This window comes from Corvus brachyrhynchos, unplaced genomic scaffold (assembly GCF_000691975.1).
Source record: "Corvus brachyrhynchos isolate BGI_N302 unplaced genomic scaffold, ASM69197v1 scaffold3014, whole genome shotgun sequence".
Lineage (NCBI taxonomy): Eukaryota > Metazoa > Chordata > Aves > Passeriformes > Corvidae > Corvus > Corvus brachyrhynchos.
This window is the reverse complement of record NW_008237740.1, coordinates 2,425-2,834: the sequence shown is the minus strand read 5'-3', so window position 1 is coordinate 2,834 and position 410 is coordinate 2,425. Positions and strand designations below refer to the sequence as shown.

Here is a 410-nt window from a genome sequence, read left to right as displayed (position 1 = left end):
AAAGCCCCCCCCGCACTCACTTGACGATGTTGGGGTGGTTGAGCTCCTTGAGCAGGGAGATCTCCCTGATGGCCGTGCTGGGGACACCCTCGGTCTCCCTGCGGGGACAGCGCAGGGAGGGCAGGAGGGGGAGCTCGGGGACCCCCCCAGGACCCCCTCGGGACCCCCCTGGGGACCCCCACTCACGTGTCCAGGCGGATCTTCTTGAGAGCCACCACCTCCCCCGTCACCTTGTTGCGGGCCTTGTACACGACCCCGTAAGTGCCCTCCCCGATCTTCTCCACCTTCTGGAAGTTCTCCATGGGGAGGGGGAGAGGGGACACGACACGGGGGAGACCCCAGGGAGGGGACACGGGGGGGTCACGATACGGGGGAGACCCCAGGGAGGGGACACGGGGGGGGACGGGGGG

The 410-nt window shown here is 69.0% G+C and overlaps 1 protein-coding gene across 1 annotated transcript in view; it reads right to left on the bottom strand.

Moving 5' to 3' along the window:
• Positions 1 to 383, bottom strand: part of CDK2 (cyclin dependent kinase 2) — a 2,405-nt gene extending 2,022 nt beyond the window's left edge. Inside the window, exons 1-2 of the mRNA XM_008632055.2 lie at positions 187 to 383; positions 21 to 98 (exon numbers count right to left, since the gene is read on the bottom strand). Coding sequence (XP_008630277.2) covers positions 21 to 98; positions 187 to 302 — 194 coding nt within the window. The 5' untranslated portion in view covers positions 303 to 383. The remainder of the gene's footprint in view (positions 1 to 20; positions 99 to 186) is intronic.
• Positions 384 to 410: the final 27 nt, after the last annotated feature.